Source organism: Diplodia seriata (assembly GCF_021436955.1).
Source record: "Diplodia seriata strain FDS-637 chromosome Unknown scaffold_9, whole genome shotgun sequence".
Lineage (NCBI taxonomy): Eukaryota > Fungi > Ascomycota > Dothideomycetes > Botryosphaeriales > Botryosphaeriaceae > Diplodia > Diplodia seriata.
The window spans coordinates 1587887-1606669 of record NW_027117316.1 but is presented as its reverse complement, the minus strand read 5'-3'; the positions used below and the strand labels follow the sequence as shown (position 1 = coordinate 1606669).

Genomic DNA, 18783 nt, shown 5'->3' with positions numbered 1-18783 from the left:
ACCAAGCCAGGCACGACAAAGAAGGCTATCGTCACTCACCGCCGGAAAGAGAAGAGGTAGGGCCTCGCAAGCCCTCATGCTCGCAACTAAACTCAAAACAGCCAGGCGCATGGGCGGGCGAGACCAAGGTCAAACGTCTGAAAGCTCCATTATCCCAATTGAGAAATGGGGCGCGAGGCGATGAAGAGAGCCGCGAGCCAGTGCGTGTACGACGGAGACGCCGGTGGGGCCCCATGACTGCGGCCGCAGATGCGCCGCAGCAGAGCCCGCAAGCAAGCAAGCAGCCAGGGCTTGCATCGTCCGCAAAACGGAACGTGTACCGCGGATGCAGGACGGGTGGTACGCGCGTTGCTTCCTTTTGCCATGCTCCTGTGTGGTGTATAGCCATGATGGATTGCTCTGGGCCACACGTGGCGCAGAGCTGCTGACATCAGTAGAGATCTGCGATTACATAGCCCTGGCGAGTGCGGGAGCGCTGGCGAGAGATCACGCGGAGAGCACGGGAGCGCTGCAGGCTGATTGGGGCGCGAGGCAGCCCGAGGGCCGTCCCGCGTCCGAATCATCCAAGGCCAAGGCTGACATGCGTGGGGGAGCAGGATTGCCGATGTCGGGTTCCAGCGCGGGAAGTCGAGCGTCGAGCGTCGAGCATCGAGCGTCGAGCGGCAACGACTTCCTCGGGCTAGGGCTCGGCGCGAATCCTTTGACGCGGCCATTGCCCACAACCGTCCAAACCCACATCCAAATCACCCCGAGCACAGCACCGGAGCCTTCACCGCCGCGAGTTCCCGCGTCACATCTGGTCGGACGCTCAAGCCACAGAGCGTTGCAGGCACAGGCCCATCAGCCCTTGTCAGCCCCACGTCGCTCGCTCCGCGCACGACTCGCTCCGGCCAACCACCATTTACTCGATTCGGAAATCCCCAACGACGCCCACCATCCACGCACTGCTCCCCCAAAATATTTTCTTGAACCACCGAGCCGTTGCCGTATGGAGGAGTCACGGGCACCCCATCATCACACCACGACTGCCCGTGCCTCGCGCCTCGTCTCCAAACGCCCGTTGACGAAGCTCGGCGCGACGTCATTGTTCGGCGGCAGCGACGAGAAGCCCTCGGAAGCACGCGGCACGCTCAAGCTCGTGGCACCGCCTCCGCCGTCATCCAGAGCGACTACCAAGAAAAGGAGCAGCAGTAAGTATCATCCTCGTCTCCTTTCCCCTCCCTCCCGCTATGACGTTTCATGAAAAAAGTAAAATGAAATCAAAATGATGAACGGTTTTGAGTGACTGTGCCCGCCAACTTTCAAAAGAATCCGCGGCAGATCGACACGATGACGGCGGCGAGGTGGTGAGGCAGTTCAACTCGCGTCAGGAGCCCTCTTCGTTCCTCGACTCTGTGTACATGGAGCGGAGGGCCAAGGCTTTGAGCGCCATGCGCCAGCGAAGCTCGGCTTAAGGCTGAAACGAATGGCATTGTGGGTAGTTGAATCCAACATCTGGAGGCCTTTGTCTGCTTTGAATACTCACACCTACATCCAGACGTGTACATACTTCCATGACCCATGAAAAAAGTGCAGAGCATTCGGGAAAAGTCAAACAAGTACATACATACATGGGCAGCCGAATCTAATATACAGACGCGTTTGTCTCCATTTGATATTTATATTTACGTCTGGGCACTGTATTCCACTACCTATAAACAGCCAAAGTCGTGATAATTCACGGCTAGATATGAAAGGGAAGAAGTTTGTCTGCATTTACGGCCTACATCTGTGTCCGAACGTTGTATTCCAGTGGGATTTAGTGTCACTATAAGATAAGTGGGACTCAGCTCTTCAACACCCCGTCGTACGGGGAGATTTCTTCATTATACTACAAGACCTACCGGCCAAACGGCCGACCCTTTTGTGCTGCGTTGTCCCCAAAATTCAAAATTTTTGTGGTACAGAAACAGGAAACTTAGCTACCACCACCATCCCACCGGTCAGAATGAAGCTAGCCATCCCCGAAGAGAGAAAAACGCCATAGACGCATGAACGCGTAACCCGCAAATCATCATCCACCACCATCTTACATCGCCCCGTACCGAACCTCCGCCTCTACTCAAATTGGTTCTCCCGGTCCACCCAGATGTCCTCCAGCTCCGCAAAGCTCATGAAGTGCAGCGGCCGATGGATGTCGTCGTAGAAAGCCTTGGGCGTGTCCAGTTTGACGTCGAACGGCTTCTTCTCGACCGTACCGAAACCGCTGCCCATGAAGCTGTAGTTCCACACGCCCGTCTCGGGCACCAGGAAGTAGCCGCGGATCTTGTCTGACAGCAGCAGCTGACACTTCTCGCCCATGCTGGTCGAGAACCCGGCCGGCTGGTCGCTCTGCGTGTCCTTGTTCTCCGCACCCCACTTGTAGCCGTTGGGCGTGAGTGCCCACGCCGCCAGCGAGACGGAGCCCGGCGTGAACGACACCGTCATTGTTACCGTCTTCTTGTCCCATGACGAGTGCGCGTTCATCAGGCGCGCGTGCTGCGTCACGTCCATCGGGCTCATATACGGCAGCTCGTTGCCTGAAACCGTGTGGATGACGCCCAGCGGCTCCATGTTGTTGAGGTACTCGTGTTGCGGCAGCTGGTGCGGCAGCTGCACGTCGCGAGTGTTGCCCACTTGCGGAATCATGACGATCGTCTTGACCTCCTTGACCTGCTCGTTGTCGGGCGGCGAGTTGCCGTAGAGATAGCCGGCAACCTGTACGCGCAGATCTGCGATCGTGATGAAACGCTTGAGCACATTCTTGGGCATGATGTAGGTGTAATGGTCATCTTCCCGGATATCGTCGGAGCTGATGTAGATGTTGTTCGACCTCGTCCTCAAGTTGCTGGTCGCAATAGCTCGAGTACGCCACTCGGTCTTGGAGGCGAAGGTGGCCTGTTCATACTGAGAGGTGGTCGTGACAACAATGTCTTCACCGTGCACATTCTGCGTCTTCGTGGTGACGGCAGTAAGCTGCTGCTGCTCTTGCTGCGCCTTCTCAATTTCGGCAGCTTGCTGACGCTGAAGAGATGGCGCGCTGATCTCCATACCCAGGATGATGTCACGAACTTCGCTGCTCGTCAAACTGGACGTGTTGACGTTGTTCTTCTTGCCATAGTCGTTCAAGATGAGATCGCGAAGCTGCACTTCCACCTTGATCCAGTCCTCGTCCGACAGCGTGGGCCAGATGTGGTGCTCCTGAGTAATGACTGTCTTGTCAGGACGGAGGATGAGCTTGGTCTTGTCCTGGTTGACGTGCAGCGCACGTAGAATCAGGATCAGACGCGAGAAAGCCGTGTAAGACGAGATGGTCTTCAACCACTCATCGTACAGATTGAAGAGAACCATCTGCGGCTCCGTCGCCCTTAGGATCATATCACCGAGCTTCTCAACCTTCATGGCGGCCTGGAAAGGAAGTTGCAATTCCGAAGCACGAATGGAGATGTTGGGGAAGTCGAGCAAATGGACCTCCAGGGGATCGAGAAGACCCTTCCGGGTGACAATCAGCTGCTTAGGCTGCTCTTCGACGGGCAGCGAACGGATCAAAGCAGCAACTTCTTCTGCAGTCTTCCACTTGGCTAACTGTCCGAGACGCTTTTGACCAGCCCAGACACTCGTGTGGATGATCTTCAGGAACAGCTGCCCAGTGCGAGGGTTGAAAATGAAGATAGCGCCGTTGATTGGCTTCGTCGTCAAGTTACCTTCAAACGTCTTGTGGATGGTGACACGGTAGACGTTGGTATCGTCGATGAAGAGCTGTACCTGGTTGCTGAAAAGCTCCGAGTAGTTCTGGGAGTTGAGGAACTCCTGGTTGCTCTCAGAGGCGTACAGCTGCAGACCCTTACGGATGCGCTCGCGCAAAACGTACAGAGCGGGGTTGGCCTTCATGATCTTCGCCATAGCCTGCTGTACGAGCTGCTTGAGACCGGGGAAGTACTGTCCGTATGCAGAGTAGAGGTTGTAGGCGAGGTCGATACCGATCATAAGACCAGTGGCGGCCGGGTAGATGGACATGCTGTCGGTAGTGTAGTCGAGATACTTGGCACGCACGTACCGCTCAATGTCGTGCGAGTCGTAATCACCGTACCGCAGCTGCACGTCGATCCAGAATTTGTTTGTCGTCGTGGCCGTCATTGTGTCCTTGGTGTCGTAAAGGAGCGATGGGGGCGAGACACTCCACTTGTGACTAGCGAACAGAAGGATATCGGCGCAAGAGCTGTTCATCTTGTATGACTTCCTGGGGTGAATGGTCTCCTTCTGCACCGTCTCAATGCCAAGAGCCTCGAGTTCCTGATCAAAGACCTGGCACAAGTCCATCACGACAGACTCGTGGATCTTCTGCCACAAATGGGCACGGAAGATCTGGATGAGGGAGATCTTCAGGGTTGGAATCTTGCCGTGCAGGAAAATACCCGTCAAGTCAAGCTGGACCTGGAAACCAACGTAGACGTTGGCACGGTTGATTGTAGGCGACCACCAAAGAGTGAAACGACGGTTGGGAATCTGGTTCAGACCGGAACGTTGAGCGTTGGTAAGCTTTTTGAATTTCATCGATTCTGTCCAAAATTGTCAGTAATCTGTTATGATTCAAGGATGAGGTCGCTTCGCGCAATATTGCAACAAAGTGAGGGAGTTGAAGCTCTTATCTGGACGCTGTTGATGCGCACTCAGGTCCAGATGGATGCTTCAGCTGCCCACATTCTCTGTTGACAGATATGCGCATTCATGTCCATGTAAGCGCTTCAACCCCCCTCTCCATTGCAATATTTCGCGAACCGACCTCGTAAATGGAAATTGAGCAGAAAGGGAGAACGCACCTTCGAAACCGCTCGCCTTCTCCCAGAAGAGACCCTCCCATGACGGGAAAGCAGTTGCCTTGAACAAGGTGTGCTCCAAAATGGTTTCGACACCACCCAGGGCCTGGATGACATCGGTACGGTAAGCGTTAAGGTTCCACAGTTTACCATCGTGGCGCTGGCTCGTCCACCAAAACGGGTTGCTCTTCATGTGCTGGTAGATCTTGAACTCGGTACGAGAGCGGAATCCCTTGTCGAAGCTAAGGGTGCTGCGGTCCTTCTGGAACAGAGTATTGATACGAGGCAGACCGCGGTCCCAGCTGTCCTCGAGATCCTCAAGCGTCAGACGGCGGTTCTGCTGGTTAGCTTCCATGCGCTTCTGCGAGTACTCCGTCCACACACGCTGCGAATCAATGAACTCCGACTCCCACGGAATGATGTAGCGGAAGATGTTCGGGATCAGCGTCTCCTCATCGTGAGACATACCGGCGCGGTAGTGGGTGACGCCGGTGTCCGTCTGCTTGGACCAGCGCTTGTCACTGGCGGGAATGAGGATGTGGGAACCAGAAATCATACCAAGACCACCCAACTCCTTCGGCGTGTAGAACACGGCCGGAGGGAAACGCGAAGGCATCTTGGAGTTGAGACCGATCTTGACACGCGTCTGAATCTTGGTCTCGCACTTCACGATCGTGTCCAACAAGTTGACAGTCGACGCAGCAGCTTCACGGTAGTAGGTGAAGAGAGCAATCAAGGCTGTGTTCCACTTGTTTGCGATCTTTGTGAAGGTGGTCGACCCGGAAGACATGAGAATCTGTCTGATCCGGTTGTTGAACTTCTGAATATCTTCCTCGGTCACCTGCAAGAATGCATGGGCCGTTCTCTCTTTGGTGGTGTTGTCAACCAGTGACCAAACACTGTCCTTGACAGGGAACTCGTCGCTCTGGTTGCGAATCTTTGGCAATATGCGGACCTCGAACCCACACATAGAGAAAAGGAGGTTGGGGTTGTCCCTGCTGTAGACACTTGCGAAAGTGTCATCCCAATCAATAGTCGTCACGGAACGAGGAAGACGGTTCTTGAGGTCCCAGAACACGGCGCGGCCGAGGTTGACATCATGACGCATCAGACGCATGCGAGAGTCCCGGGGCCAGCACTTCTTGTTCTTGTAGCCGATAACGTTTTCGAAGTTGGGATCCGGCTGCTCCGTAAGGAAGCGCTGGATCAGGTCACGCGACTCATCAGCATCGAACCTGAAAAACACCCAAATCTTGTCGATGTAGCGGGTGTACAGTCTGATGGGATGCTTGCTCTCGGTGGCCCTGTCTCGGAATTGCAGGAAGTCGTTGGGGGCACCAGGAGGACCAGCAAGCTCACTTGCTCTCTGCAGTCCGAGCAGTAGCAGATCAAGCATGAGACCATAGTACTGGAAGACGAAGGCCGAGAACTGGAGACCGCGGATCATGCCGTAGCTGTTGGTATGGTTCATGTCCTTGTAGTTGAGCTGGACGTTGTTCTTGGACGTGATGTAGTCTGCCAAGTTGTGGTCCATGATGAGGCGGAGAAGACGGTTGAGCAGGGTAAGATCGATCTTCTCGTAGACCTTGGACAGCTTGGTCTCAATCATGACGTTGCATTCGCCCTCCTGGTATTCCCAGACCTTGTCGAGGTTGTTGATTCCCTGGGCCCACTTGTAAACCAACAGTGGAGGGACCTCCGAGTCCGAGGGCTTGATCCATGACGGAAACAAGTGGCGCTGATCGGCCTGGTACCAGAGGTACTGGTCGAGGTACGCATCGGTGATCTTCTCGATGGGCTCGATGTCGTACACGGGGTTAATATCGCTGTAGTTGTCGTTCATATCAATACCGACCTCCTTGAAGGCACGTTGGGTCAACAAGAAACGCTTAATTCTCGCCAGCGTGGTACCAGGAGAATCGTAAGCCTGCTCAATGAGCGCCAGCTCTTCTCTCTGGCTCTGGTTCAGACGACCCTTGACAGAGTATGCCTCGCGCAGACGCTCGAGCGCCAGAATAAGGATCTTCGTGTCATGCTTGTAGGACACACTGGGGAACGGGATGGGCTGGAACTTCCTGGACTCGAGCCAGTGGACCATGGTCGTGTAGATGGCAACAGCCTCCTCTGAAGAAACGTAAGGGCCGTCTTTCATGTAGTTGTGCTGTCTTTCCTGCTCCGCCTTGAGCCACAGACGGGTGAGGCGGCCCAAGTTTTTCTTTGCGACAGTCTTGTCTACCGTAGCGCCTCTCCGAATTCTCTCACGGTTATAGTGAGCCACCGAAACCCACCAGTCAGCCTTGCTCTTGACATAACGCAGAATGATGTTCTCGATGGGGGCAGGCAGACCAGGCACCTTCCATGGAATGTTACTCTTCCAGCATCTCCATGCTTCCGACAGGTGCTGCAAAACGGTGTTGACCTTGTTCTGCTTGATTCCCTCGGGCATCATGTCCATGAGATCGGCCATGACGGAGGCGCGCAGCTCCAGATCGAAGTGAGATTCAACGCGCTGCTTCGTGACAGTCTTTGCAACACCCTTGCTGTGGCGACCTTCGAATTGACGAGACAACAAGTTGCCAAGCCAGCGCTCGAGAAGAGGGATGATACCCCTCATGAAGAAGAGCCAGACGCGCCATGCAGGAGCCCAGAAACCGCAACCAGGACCCTTGCCAACGGGACCAGAGTTGAACCTATAGTAGATCAAGTGCTTGAGATCTTTGCAGGTACGGATCTGATGCATGAGTTTGTACTTGTACCTGTACATACCGGTCAATTGGCCGACATGGTTGAACGCGTACAGGATACCGTCCGCTAGCTGGAAAGCGTCGATGTTGCCGAGACGGTACTGTACCTGGGCATCGACAATAAGTTTGGTCAAGCGGAGGATTTCACGCATCAGATGGAACGCGTTTCCGAAACGAGACTTCTTGCGCTCCTTGGTCGTCAGGGTCTTGATCGGCTTGAGGTTGAAGTTGTAGTCGAGGTGGAGGTAGGTGAGGTTCTTGCGATGAATGAGAAGGTTTAGCATGTTGAAACCCTGTCTGCAGACCTGAAGACCCGCTTCAACCCAATCGATGGTGGTCTGCTGGAAGAACTTGGTCGTCTTTAGCGACTTCATGAGATTTTGGCTGTTCAACGCCTTCGGTGGCTTCTTGTGAAGCTCGTTCAAGACGTACGTCTTGAGCAGCTTCTGATAGGAGACCCGGACCTTGACTGGCTGTCCTTGTGGGACGTGCTCAAGATACCACTGCTTCACCAAAGGCACGTCTTGGGCGCGAACCATACGTCCAGAACGGCGATCGAAGGGGAAAGGAGCCCACCACAGAGCAATTGCGGATGCAGTGTCTTCTGTGTACAGTTCCTGCTCCCCCAAGAATGGCTCAACTTCGCCCGGTAGCTCAAAATCGTCCTCACCGTCCTCACCAAAAATCTCGTCCTCATGCGGAACATCGATGTTCTTGGGTGCGACGGCGCGGGAAGAAATAGGGTTAATTACAGGATCGAAGTAGAAAGCAGGTAGACTGGGATCTTCGGCGCGGACGTAAACAGTCTGAGGGTAGGAATACCAAGAAACTTTCACGCTTCTTGGCAGAGAGTTATAAAGGAAGGGGAAGGCGACACGGTATTCGGTGCGGATGGGCGCGCGGAAGATGATCCGATCAATGGCGTTGAACTCTCCAAAGTCCTCGTCGTTGGGATCAATATCCTTGTACAGCGGCTCGAACCTAGGGCCACCGGGAATTGCCACGTTCAGGGCCTTTGCGGTCAGGAAGCTGTTCTGGTCGAAAAGGTAGAAGTAGTTCTTGTCCACAACATCGCTCAGGAGCTGATGACTGAGACGATAAAGGGTGGCCATCTGAGGAAGACTCAAGTTCCACGTCTTGTAGCTCGGTCCGTTCACATGCGGGGTATCCAAGAGTGGCCTGTGATCGTAGAACCATTCGTAGACGGCACCATCCTCACCCTCCTCGAGCTCCATCTGGATGGGTTCTAGGGGCTCGACATCCTCGATGTTCTCAGACCACGAAAGCGGGGGCTCCTCGTCATCGAAAGGCGGAAACCTCATTCTCTTGAAATGTCTCCGATCGCTTTTCTCTCGACGCATGCACACCCACATCGTCGCCCACTGGGCATGGAAGACGGGTTCGATGACGCGCGGAATCTCGTTGACCAGAGTGAGGCAGCCGTTGACGTGGTAGAGCACTTTCACCTCGCGTGTGCTTTCCCACGGCATGGGCATGTTCTCCAGCAGCTTCAGCACGGCATGCGGCATGAACTTGAGCGCACCCAAATAACTCCGCTTGTCGCTGCTGAACTTCTTTTGGGAAACATCACCGATGTCCTTGACGATCTTGCGCAGATGCTCTGGCGGCATATCCGCCTTCGTCGTTTCCACGAAGCCGCCCTTCCGCTTCTCTCCAAATCTTAACCTCTGCATCCGCAACCATTCTTTCTTTTTCTGTGCGAACTTCGCTACCTGCGGGTCGGCAGGCGGACGATAACCTGGGGGTGGCGGCGCGGACATGCCCGGGGGGGCGCCAGGCGGAGGAGGGGCCGACCAGCCCGGCGGGGGCGGAGGAGGAAGTGACATGACGATGGCGAGTTCAATGCGCGCAGTGGTGCGCTAGATAAAATCAAAGGCGGGATTGCGGAGCTTGACGGCGGGTGTGGAGGTGCGTGGTAGGCAACCCAAGCTCGGTCGCCCGAGGCGGCTGTCGACACCACAGACGCGGTCCTCAAACAGCGCGTGATTGGGTCGGGAGAATGGCGATGCACGTGTGTCGAAGGTTGCGCGCGACCCTCACACGCCAGTGATGGGAGTTGGATTGAGAAGCGGCGACGCGTCTGGGGTGGCGTGGGCGTGTAGCTGCGCTCGCTGCGACTTGGAGATTTTCCGCCGACGATGCGTGCACGGCCCAGTTGAAGACTTGGCACCGGCGTCGGAAAAACTAGGCGAGGCTCGCACGCAGCTTCCTGGGCTTGTGGAAAACCACCGCGACAGCCGGCACACCGCGACAACGACGACTAACGACACCCCCGCGCATCACAGCCCGCAAATACCGACAAGATGCCGTCCAACCGTCTGACCTACGTATGTGCACCCCTCCGCATTCGACTTTGCATTTTGCCTGGATGTTATGCTGACAATTTTTCTGCTTGCAGCGCCGCCGCACCCCGTAAGTCATCTCCACGTCCGTCGCGGCCGAAAATTCCTCGCCTCACCCTGCCACCCCGTTCGAACGACCGCGACTGACCGAATTGATGCAGCTATAACACCCGGTCCAACAAGGTCCGCGTTGTTAAGACCCCCGGCGGTCAGCTCCGTTACCTTCACCTCAAGAAGAAGGGCACTGCTCCCAAGTGCGGTGACTGCGGCATCAAGCTCGCGGGTGTAAGTGGATCGCCCATCCCTGCCTGCACGTTGGAAATTCCGGGCGATTTGATGCAAGAGACGGATAGTGGAGGTTTGCGATGGGATGACTACGGATATATTTTGCAAGCCGTACAGTCTGTTTGCGGCGGGAATGGCATCTCCCACCTCAACGCATAGGATCGCCCGGAACCAGTGTCTGAAACCAAGCTACTCGACGCGGACACTAATCTTGTCGAAACAGGTCCCTGCTCTCCGCCCCCACGAGTACGCCACCATCTCTCGCCCCAAGAAGACCGTCCAGCGTGCCTACGGTGGCTCGCGGTGCGCCAACTGCGTCAAGGACCGTGTTGTCCGTGCCTTCCTCATCGAGGAGCAGAAGATCGTGAAGAAGGTCCTCAAGGAGTCCCAGCAGAAGAAGCGCTAGATGGGCAGCTTCAAGGGTTGAGGGGGGAACTATACATTAGCGGTCGGAGTCAGCGGTTGCGTATTCAAAAACCGGGATGGGCTTCTACGGCTTTTTGGCGCAAGAACATTGTGCCTGACACCGGTTCGTCGCTCAATGGGAGGTAACGATCGGACTGGTTGCACGAATAAAAAAAGAAATCTCCCAAAGGTTTTGCGCTTGCGCTCCGACTCTCGCGGCAATTTTACGATACCTCTTGTTGTCAAAAATGGTGTTTCAGGTGGTCATAACTTTCAGCTGGTCTTACGGCCAATTGCAGCAATCATTTTCTGGAAGTCATCAGTGGGCTTTGCAGCTCAGATGCCAAGTATTAAGAATGCCCGGGATTCTAACATAAGACAACCGGCCTCGATTTTACGAGCTTGTCCCACCACAAGGTCATTTCCTCCGCGCTCATGCGTATTCGTAATGTACGTCGAGGCCGTTCTCGCCCTTGCCTTTTCCCCACCGAGAATCCTGAGCGATCAGACACCAGCGATGTGCTCGATGGTGACAAGTGCGATAGCTCCAGATTTTCCTGTGCGCTTCTTATCTGCAAAGCTGAGTGCATGGAATAAGCTTGGCTGTGGCGCACGACGAACAGGCCGGGTACGTTCGGGTGGAACGTGACTACCTGCTGCTGCCCGTTCGGTCTAATACATGCCAATGCAACTGTACGGCTTGGAGGCATGTACTTAGCCGCGCTGCACTCGTTTGTGCTGCCTGTGATGTATGCAAACAATAGATTGCGGAACACTGACTTTGTTCCAGCATCAATCAATTGTGCCGAAAAGCAACGTGCCTCCCATGTTATGCGTACCTGGGAGCCAATATGAGCTGACCAGTCGAACGGGCGACTACGGCGCCTATTTTTCTTTTTCTTCATGGATGCAAGCCCGTCGACAACCGCCTCTTTCAGCCTTGCGCCAGGCAGCACTGGGCTCACCATGGTGCATGACCATGCGAATCAGCATAAAGCCGGTTGGGCGGCTGTAGCCGAAAGCCTCGCAAGGCTGAGCCCTTTAAAACCAAAGGCTGCCTTGATCCCCGCTGAGTGGTAGCCTCACTTTAGCCTCCGCTCATACGTCTCTCCGCTCGATGGCGGCGTTTCATGAGTCCAGTGAGGTTGTCGCCCATCTGAAGGGTGTTTGTGATTTGGCATGGAAGCAGTCGCAGACTTGTAAGCTGCAAACGCCCCACCATACTCCAGCGGCCGAACACGACTTCAACTGACCACGCGTTGATAGGCGATGGTGCGGGCCCGCGTTTCAAGGACATATGGGCTGAGCGTGAGTTCATGTCTTGTGGCATGTTTGATGGTTGCCAAACGCTGTACTAAAAGCTTTCGTATAGTCCGCGACCTGTTCTTCGGCCTTATCAGCCTCGAGAAGGAGCTGGCCGACTCGAAAGCTTTCCTCAAGCGTTGCGATCACCATACCGAAGTCGAGCTTCGTGAGCTGCTTGAAGAATGTGTTGAAGACCTCCGTGAAGTTGAGGAGTTCCTCGATGGCCTCTCGTCGCAGAGGAGGCATACACCTGTCAAATCCCTGGACGAGGAAGTGTCGGATTTGCGCAAGAAGATTTGTGACCGCAGGAACTCCTTCCAGGATTTCCATGACCGAGCCACCACAGCAGCCTTGGAGACAATGAAGGCCCAGCTTTACACATTGGTCGAGGACATCCTTTCTAAACGAAGACGGCCCTTCATTCTCACCAAAATCGTCGACTGGGACGCCCTAGCCGACGAACTTGAACAACCTGCCTTCGTTGGGCGAGACGTGCTAGAGTTCGATGGTGGAGATGCTGACTCGGATGACAACGGAGTTATCGAGCTTCCAGACTCACCCACAGGAACATCTCCACCACCTTCTGCTGATAGCTTCGTTGACGATGAGCCTCAGCGCCTGAAGAAGACTCGATACCACCAGCCTACAGTAGAAGATTATGTCGAAGGCGAAGATGATGTACTCCCGTCGCCAACTCCTATCTCGTTGTCCTTTCGCAGCTCTGTCCCTGGGCTGGATGGGGATTCGCTCTCAACATCGGTTGAGCCTCTGGACAATTTACATGAACGGGGCCGAGATAACACCTCGGATTATGACCCTCTGGCTGACCCCCGGCGGAAGCCACGGAAAGTCGATACGGAACTGCAATTGATGCAAGAAGAAAAGCTTACTATGCAAGAGAAAAAAGATACCATCCAAGACGAGATCCGAAAACTAAAGGAGGAAGCCGAGATGCTTGAGGAAGAGAAACGGACCTGGGAAGCCGAGCAGAAAAGACGAGAGGAGCTGCAGAAATTGTGAGTATTTCTAAAACGCTTTTCGTTACGTATACTGACTTCAGCCGACCAGCCGTGAATTCTGCTCAGGCTTCACCCAAGAGGAAGAAGACGAGATTCTAGCCGAATGCTGGCGCCTTCCTCGCGATAGCTTCGGGCAGGTGACTTACTTTGTCATGCCCAACGGCAAGCTATACAGCGCTAGCACGGTCCAGCGCCGCATCGAAGTTCGACCCACGCCGCCCCTGCATAACGCATTTCGTCGTGACTCTTCATACACGTCAGGCGGAGGAAATGGTAGAAGCACAATAGGCGGAAGTGCTGGCGTGTCCTCTCCAGGTCACAGAGATTCCGCCATCTTCGGAGGCTCGAATGGCCATTACAGAGGTAGTCCTGCGCTCGACCCCTACCTACATCCAAGGCCAACAGAAGGTGTTGCTGGTGCCGAGATTCCGGGAAGCCGGACCGGTCGGTGGAGTGAATATATTGCAGCTAGCCCGAGGGAGATGTCACCTTTGTCGGGTGAGCGGACGCCGACGCGCTCACAACCATCAATCTCAAAATCGCATTCCCCATTGTCAAGCCCGAGGCCGGCGGACATCGTTCGGCATCCAATCGAAGTATCTCTGGAAGAGGTGTTCAACGGTACGCAGCGCAGAGTCACTATCAACAGACAGATATTTGATCCGCGGACCAATAGCACCAGGATGGAGGTCAAGGAGCTCAGCGTTCCGATCAAGAAGGGTCTCAATACTGGGAGTAAGATCAAGTACTCAGGCGTGGGAAACCAGGGACCCGACGGTGTCCCTCAAGACGTGTGGTTTATTGTCAAAGACGTGAGTAGATGCCGACACACTCCCCGAAAGCCTCGCTAACATGTTCAATATCCAGAAACCGCATGCTCTGTTCCAACGTAACGGCTCGCATTTGCACACCACGATAGAAATATCTCTGGCAGAGTCCATTGTGGGATGGCGCAAGGAAGTCAGAACGATATGTGGTCGTGTGCTCAAGGTCAAAGGCCCAAGGAACACGACCGACATGTGGACGACAACCTTCCCTGACTTTGGTCTTCCAAGATCGAGTGATCCGTCCAAGAGAGGCGACCTCATCGTCGAAGTTGATATCAAAGGTCCGGACCATCCGGGGGTTGCTTGAAATGGTGAATTGGCTGTGCGCTCGCAGCGACACCCTATATCGGTTCCTGTTTTTGGTTCTTGTTCATGCTAGATGCGTGGTTGAACGTTTCTTGTCCGCCAGGTTTGGCTATGATACAATCAACGAAAATGCACGTTGTTTAGTTCACATGCAACAGGTCCCGTAGTCTCGCTTATTGATATCAGAGATGCTGCCTTGGGAAACGTCAAGACATCAACAGGGTCCTACGTCACTCTGGCACCATGGCTCTTCCAACACGTACATTTGTTCGGACGGGGTATCGATGCCAGCAGGGGATGGCGGTGCGGAGACTGGAGCGGTATGGGACGAGGCAACGGGCGTAAACCCGTTTTATATCCGCTCGGATGACGCAACTACCGCGTTCCGAGTTCTACTGCTTTCGAACCCCACCGCACTATTATTAATCGTCTGGGTGATATATGTCCGCCCAATTGGCAGCTCTGTGGTGCACGAGTATCGGTCGTTTGCTGCCAGAATCAATCCATCATGAAGGAAGCTTTTGTCCACCCCGGAGTCAAGGTCGAAATTGTCGACTCTCCCATCCCGACCCCCAATGACGACCAGGTCCTCATCAAAGTTGTCGTCTCTGGAAGCAACCCCAAGGATTGGTAGGTGCAAGAGAGCAAGGACGTAAAGAAGCCCGCGAGCAGGCTGGGAGGGCCATTGGTGCGGCAACTACTTACTTCCACCAGCAGCCCCGTGCTTCTCCCGCCCTCGTCTCCATATCCCATCGATCCCAAGGCTGGCAAAGAACATTGTCTGACATTTCTGACAGGAAGCTGCCTGACTGGACGAAGCAGGCCCGCAACGAGGGCGATGACATCGCGGGCATCGTCGAGAAGGTCGGCGCCAACGTGACGGAGTTCAAACCCGGCGACCGTGTGGCCGCTTTCCACGAGATGCTGCAGCCGCACGGCAGTTACGCCGAGTACGCCATCGCCTGGGCACATACGACCTTCCACATTCCCAAGGACACAACTTTCGAAGGTAAGCAGTAGGGGCAGCAAACCATTTCCACATCCGGCAAACACCCTTTAAACACCACCACCCCGAACGTCGACGCCGCTAACATGTCCCATCAACAGAGGCCGCCGCCATCCCGCTCGCCGCGATGACGGCAGCAGTTGGCCTCTACCTGCGCCTCGGCCTCCCCGAGCCCTGGCGGCAACCGACTCCCCCCAGCACCCCCACCCCCCTCGTCATCTACGGCGCCGCATCAGCCGTGGGTTCGTACGCGGTCCAGCTCGCGTCGCGCTCGAACATCCACCCGCTCATCTGCGTCGCCGGCCGGGGCGCCGCGCACGTCGAGGCCCTGATCGACCGCTCCAAGGGCGACACCATCGTCGACTACCGGCAGGGCGGCGACGCCGTCGTCGCGGGCATCAAGGCGGCGCTCCTCCCCTCCGGCGCGCCGCTGCTGCACGCGTACGACGCCGTGTCCGACCACGGCAGCTACGTCCAGCTCGGCGAGGTGCTGGCGCCCGGCGGCAAGATCACGCTGGTGCTGCCCGGCAAGCAGTATGACGGCCTGGCCGCGCATGTCGTGCAGACGATCACGAACGTTGGCGCCGTGCACGACGATGCGAAGGACTTTGGGTTTGTGTGGTTCAGGCTGTTTGCGAGGGGTCTGGCGGCGGGGTGGCTGAAGCCGCAGCCGCAGGAGGTGGTACCGGGAGGCCTGGGTGGTGTGCAGACGGCGATGGAGAATCTGAGGGATGGCAAGGCGAGTGCGGTGAAGTACGTCTTCAGGATCGCGGATACGGAGGGGGCCGGGAAAGCGTAAGTGAGAACTGTGGGGGAGCAAGGAAAAGATCTACACAAATGCAAATAAAGAAAGCAGATAGTATACGTTGTTTCTGTGACGATTAAGCCGATTCGGCAGATTATTCTTACTATTACAAGTAACATCAACATGTCATGTTCATCGTCCACCCCGATACAAATGAGCGTAAGATGGAAAAGACTTCCCAGCACCAAGCCTTGGCCCGCGTCAACCCACAAACTCTGTGAACGCCAGATGATGTGCACGAACCCTATATCAACTTCTTTGCCGTGGATCTTTGTACCACCGAATACGGCAGGAACCCATTTGGCCAGGCTCCACGGAAAATCCAGCTCAGCTGCGCAACTTCCGGTACCGTGGGTGCATAAGAGAGGATACGGCACGGCGCATCAGGACGCAGAACCGAGCTCGTGAGGATCGGCGAGGCTCTCTAATCGGCGGCCGAAGTATTTGTTCACCGGATGCGACGGACGTAACTGCCTTGGTCAACGAGAATGGGCAGGGAGAACGGTTGGCTCAGAACACCTACTGCTAAAATGCATCGCCAGTGACTGGCCCGTAGGTTCGCGCTTCAAGTCCTCCAGCGACTCATCCCAACGGTGATCAAATACCACATACGGAGCTGTTTCCTGAACTGACGAACATCTGAGGCGGCGTAGGCGTGCCATGAATCACATTGCCCGATTCTTTGGTAGAGGAGCCTTGCTGTTGATGGGTATCAAATTCAATTCGGATAGTGGACATCAGGGCAGCGATGGATTATAAGAATGTCATACGAAGATATCCCAATGGACAATGGGCCGAATGTGCCCTTGCGACACAAGTCGGCTCATTCACGTTTGAGGAACAAGCATAGAATGCTGACCACCAGTCCACCGGTCGAGAAGTGGCGCCATGGCAAGGATCGAGTTGCCCATAGCTTGAGGGTGAATGACAAAAAGTGGCGATCAAAAGATTCAGTTAGGAAATCCATTCAGGACACGGGAAAGCAACGATAGCTCCTCGTAGGGGACAGAAAGTTTGCGCAGAGTGTACGAGGTATTGAAATAACGGTGCGGTTCTTACAAGGCGCTATATCTTGTGCGGCAGTGGCAGCACAAACTGGATTAACATGGACGCAGGTTTCAGCACGACCAGCTTACTTTAAAGATGGAAGATCAGCACCAGTTGAGCCGAGTATAGTGGTAGTAAGGGGCTTCTTCCATGCCTCGCATCAGCGCAAGCGAGAAGAAACCAACTTTGTGGAGTGAGAACAGGCAGCGTGGTTTCTGGGCATTGCAAGCTCTAAGCGTTTGTTGACGCGTGTCTACTGTGGCTTTGGTAGCTCAGGATGTTCTCGACACGGAAGGAATATTTCGTTTCAGGAATGGCGCCAAGTGAAAGGACATGATGATGGCGAGACGGCGACATGGGCGCTCGTGATGAGGCGCACTGGAAGGCAGATGTCGTATGTCCAAGCCACCACACTTGGCCGCAAAGGCCAAGCTGATAAAGGCCGAAGCTAGCGGGGCGGTGAACACGTGTCTCGGTGCAGCAGTGGCCAGCAACACCTCTCGACAGTAGTGGCCATGCACCTCACAAGCAAATGTTCGACGGTAGATCCACCAAGGTAGCGCGTGTTTTGCAACCAGACACCAAGAGTTTTGGTCGTGCACACCGGCCAGTCCAGTGCTTGGAGTATCGCGGCATTTGTGCCCGAAGCGGGTCGTTTCGAGCGATGATAGGCCAACACGGCGCGTGGTGTTTTCCGGCGGATGCAGTCGTGGCCGGCGTACAAAAACGCGGCTGGGGCGCAACGGGTGCGGGTAGGCTTCGCGGACCGACTTGGGGCATCTCGAAAGCTCTCCTGCAGCATCCCAGGAGTGTGCGATTATAGGTCGTACCAGCGCTTCGCGGATCCAGATCTCTCCTACATCAGGATCGGAGAGCATCACGGAAAACCGTTAGTGGGGACTTTCATCTCCGTAGGCGCTCACCCGGAGGTCGGGACACGGGATATATGTATATTTTCGAGAACGGTCCAGGCATCTGGCGGCTCGCAACTCAAAAGCAGTCGCACATTGAGTGAACATGTCTCGCGTGACACGATCGCCCCCGGGGATGCTGGCGCTGGCACTGGCGCGTAGGCATATTACGCTCTGTATTGAGGCGGACCGTGCCGGGGCGTGACGCTTGCGCAACGTCGGACAGGCTCGCGAAGCATCATGAGATGGGCGACTCGAAGCGAGGGGATTGCGCAAACCGTCGAGGCCTCAGGCGCGCGGGATCGGCGCCGGTGACGATAACGTTTCGAGGAGGAGAGCTCCGCGTGAAGCATGGTCGGTCGCAGTGCTCGCCGATCTGCGACGACGAGAACTGGCTAAAGAGCAGTGCGGTGGCCGCTGGCGCACGGCAGGTTTGACGGGCTGCGGAGGGGGAGAGAAGAGTTGGAGACAGATGAACTGTCGTCCTGACCGCCCGCGGCGTTTGGGCAGCCGACAGCCAATCGAGCGCGCGCCCGCGCGGCCCGGCTGAAACCGCGAAGCGCTGGCCTCCCCACGGCATCCAGAAATCCCATCCCCCATGCGCGCCCGATCTCTCTCACGGACCTGACACACGAGACCCGGAGGCTCCAGGCTTGCCGAGCCCGCGACCCACTTGCCGCGTGCGCTGTGCGAGCGCCGACAGCCACTCGCCGCCGACGCCGCGCTGCCTCTCGCGGCCCTCTAGCAAACACGGCGGTGGGCCAGCCTTCGCTTCGCCGAGAAACGGCACATTCGAATCACGCTTGTGTCCTCTGCGCATGTCGTGCAGCCAACGGCGATCCACCACCGTGCTCACCACCATGATTTTCGCAGGCTGGCGATCCGGGGTGATCCTGTGCGCCGCCCAAGCTTTCCCTGTGCTCCC

At 55.7% G+C, this 18783-nt stretch overlaps 5 protein-coding genes across 5 annotated transcripts; 4 read left to right on the top strand and 1 right to left on the bottom strand.

Annotated features, from left to right (window-relative positions):
• Nucleotides 1-2097: 2097 nt before the first annotated feature.
• Nucleotides 2098-9360, bottom strand: PRP8 (pre-mRNA-splicing factor 8; the record flags this gene model as incomplete). The annotated part of the gene is made up of 2 exons (XM_066780323.1): nucleotides 2098-4577; nucleotides 4839-9360. 2 exons carry the CDS (start codon nucleotides 9358-9360, stop codon nucleotides 2098-2100), a joined length of 7002 nt encoding a protein of 2333 aa, XP_066629552.1.
• Nucleotides 9361-9903: 543 nt separating this feature from the next.
• Nucleotides 9904-10633, top strand: RPL34B (60S ribosomal protein eL34; the record flags this gene model as incomplete). The annotated part of the gene is made up of 4 exons (XM_066780322.1): nucleotides 9904-9927; nucleotides 9999-10012; nucleotides 10104-10227; nucleotides 10451-10633. The coding sequence occupies 4 exons, from the start codon at nucleotides 9904-9906 to the stop codon at nucleotides 10631-10633; spliced, it is 345 nt and encodes a 114-aa protein (XP_066629551.1).
• A 1116-nt stretch (nucleotides 10634-11749) lies between these two features.
• SLS55_008916 (uncharacterized protein) lies at nucleotides 11750-12957 on the top strand (the record flags this gene model as incomplete). The annotated part of the gene is made up of 3 exons (XM_066780321.1): nucleotides 11750-11831; nucleotides 11899-11940; nucleotides 12005-12957. The coding sequence occupies 3 exons, from the start codon at nucleotides 11750-11752 to the stop codon at nucleotides 12955-12957; spliced, it is 1077 nt and encodes a 358-aa protein (XP_066629550.1).
• A 682-nt stretch (nucleotides 12958-13639) lies between these two features.
• Nucleotides 13640-14090, top strand: DNAJB4 (DnaJ subfamily B member 4; the record flags this gene model as incomplete). The annotated part of the gene is made up of 2 exons (XM_066780320.1): nucleotides 13640-13768; nucleotides 13824-14090. 2 exons carry the CDS (start codon nucleotides 13640-13642, stop codon nucleotides 14088-14090), a joined length of 396 nt encoding a protein of 131 aa, XP_066629549.1.
• Nucleotides 14091-14597: 507 nt separating this feature from the next.
• SLS55_008914 (uncharacterized protein) lies at nucleotides 14598-15894 on the top strand (the record flags this gene model as incomplete). Its single annotated transcript, XM_066780319.1, has 3 exons — nucleotides 14598-14719; nucleotides 14887-15098; nucleotides 15197-15894. 3 exons carry the CDS (start codon nucleotides 14598-14600, stop codon nucleotides 15892-15894), a joined length of 1032 nt encoding a protein of 343 aa, XP_066629548.1.
• Between the last annotated feature and the right edge of the window lie 2889 nt (nucleotides 15895-18783).